Source organism: Fukomys damarensis, unplaced genomic scaffold (genome assembly GCF_012274545.1).
Source record: "Fukomys damarensis isolate Sample0158 unplaced genomic scaffold, DMR_v1.0_HiC HiC_scaffold_27, whole genome shotgun sequence".
Taxonomy (NCBI): Eukaryota; Metazoa; Chordata; class Mammalia; order Rodentia; family Bathyergidae; genus Fukomys; species Fukomys damarensis.
Genome location: NW_022900939.1, coordinates 23,222,825 through 23,224,677, shown reverse-complemented (window position 1 = coordinate 23,224,677; position 1,853 = coordinate 23,222,825). Strand labels below are relative to the sequence as shown.

At 52.6% G+C, this 1,853-nt stretch overlaps 1 protein-coding gene across 1 annotated transcript in view; it reads left to right on the top strand.

Moving 5' to 3' along the window:
- The first annotated feature begins 245 nt into the window (after positions 1–245).
- The window catches only part of Scyl1 (SCY1 like pseudokinase 1), a 12,716-nt gene continuing 11,108 nt past the window's right edge, over positions 246–1,853 (top strand). The window contains exon 1 of the mRNA XM_010636179.1: positions 246–294. Within this exon, the coding sequence (XP_010634481.1) occupies positions 246–294 (49 nt within the window). The remainder of the gene's footprint in view (positions 295–1,853) is intronic.

Here is a 1,853-nt window from a genome sequence, read left to right as displayed (position 1 = left end):
CTCCTTTGCTGACTCTGTCTCCTTCCATTCTCTGCCAGCCCAATACTATGCTTGGCTCCTACCACTCTGCTGTTTCCAGAGACACCCAGATCCACCCAGCCCAGTGGTCCTGCTCTTCCTGCACCTTTTTCTTCCCCAGCGAGGGCTCTGTGCCCCACACAGGCTAGGCTTTGGTAGGTGCTGAAGGAATGTGCCACTAAACGCCACCACATGCACCCAATGTCCTTAGGCCTCTTTCCTCAGTGATGACTACCCCCCAAAGCATCAGCCCACCCAGCCTGCCCTTCTTCATCAGTCAGTACTCACACACGCAGCTCCGACTGTGGCTCACATGTCACTAACATTCTATATGCTGTATTCGTGTCTGAGGCCTCCACTCAGCCCCTCCAGTGGCAGGACCTTCTCCACTCTCCCCAGTATTACCCAGTCCGTAGTCATAATGTTGTCACTGTCTTCTGGCTATGGGAGCCACACAGGAGGGGCTCTATTCTGTCCTTAGCAGCTGAAACTGTCTGATCCTGTCTCTTCGTGACTAACCCTAACCGTTGGACAGGGAGAGTGAGCAGCTATTGAGTGGCTGTTCTGCTAGGCATGGTGCCTACACCATGCACCCAGTTTATAGATAGGGACTGAGGCTCCTAGAGGGTTCAGGATCTGTCTACTGTACTGACTGCAATAGCAGTCACTTGTAGTGGTGCCTCGGTTCATGAGCTTGATTCCTTCCACAATTCTTTTTTTTTGGGGGGGTGTTTCTTTTTGAGACAGGGTCTCACTGTGTAGTTGAGACTGACCTGGAACTCACTATGTAGCCCAGGCTGGTCTCGAACTCACAGCAATCCTCCTGCCTCAGCCTTCCAAGTGCTGGGATTACAGCTGTGCGCCACCATGCCAAGCTCTCCCACAATTCTTGTTGCAAACCAAGTTGGATGAGAACCGAATAAAATTCAATGTTTAGGTTCAACATTGATCTTATAGGGAAATTTGGTTCAGTTCTTGTCCAGTTCAGTTTGTGACCCGAATTGTGGAGAGAATTGAGTTCGTGAACCAAACCTCTTTCTGTTAATTATCTTTGCTTTTCCAGGCAATGAAAGGGAGCTGTGAATTCCCACAGCCAGTGAGGGACTGAACCAAGCATCGATCATAGCTCTGCCTGACTGTGGAATCCTTGTCATCCATGAGGGTGTCCCAAAGCCATCCCATCCAGACATTGCATTTCCCTTCCAGAATCTCACCCACATTTCATAGTGTGGATTCAAGGGAATCCTTGCCTTCCCAGGTCAGCCTCTACTAGACACAGGGCTTTTTCCAGCAGAGTTCCCCTCCGATGTTGTGGGCAGACTGAGTGGACGACAGCCCCAGCACTCGGGGCTTGGAGCAGATGCTGGCCCGAGGACCAGAGAGCCCAGGCTGCAGGGCCTCCTGACTTGCCCGTCTTCTTTCCTAGGGTCACTGCCACGTTCCTCCCCTGGACCTTTGCCTGACTCTGTGTGCCCCCCCCACTCCTCCAGAAATCTCTCCACTGTCTCCCTGTCGCTCTCTCCTGGTCACTCCACATTCCACCAACGCGTTCTCCTCGCCGAGTCCTTGAGCCGCTCACTAGCTAGTAAGGGAGCGTCAGACTCGAAGCCAACATCCTTCATAGGTCTCCACCTCACTGTTCACTACACCCCTTCCTGTTGTTAGTCGCCCTCCTTTTCTGTCGTCCATCTTGCCTCCTTGCTGCGCTTTCTCCGCCCTTCTCAAGCTCTCATCCTTACAATAGGGCTGGAAGGTGGACTCTATTGCCACTTCCCCTTCATATATAACCTCACAGAGGTTGAGAGAGTCTGGGTCCCCGACCAGGGCTGACCCCG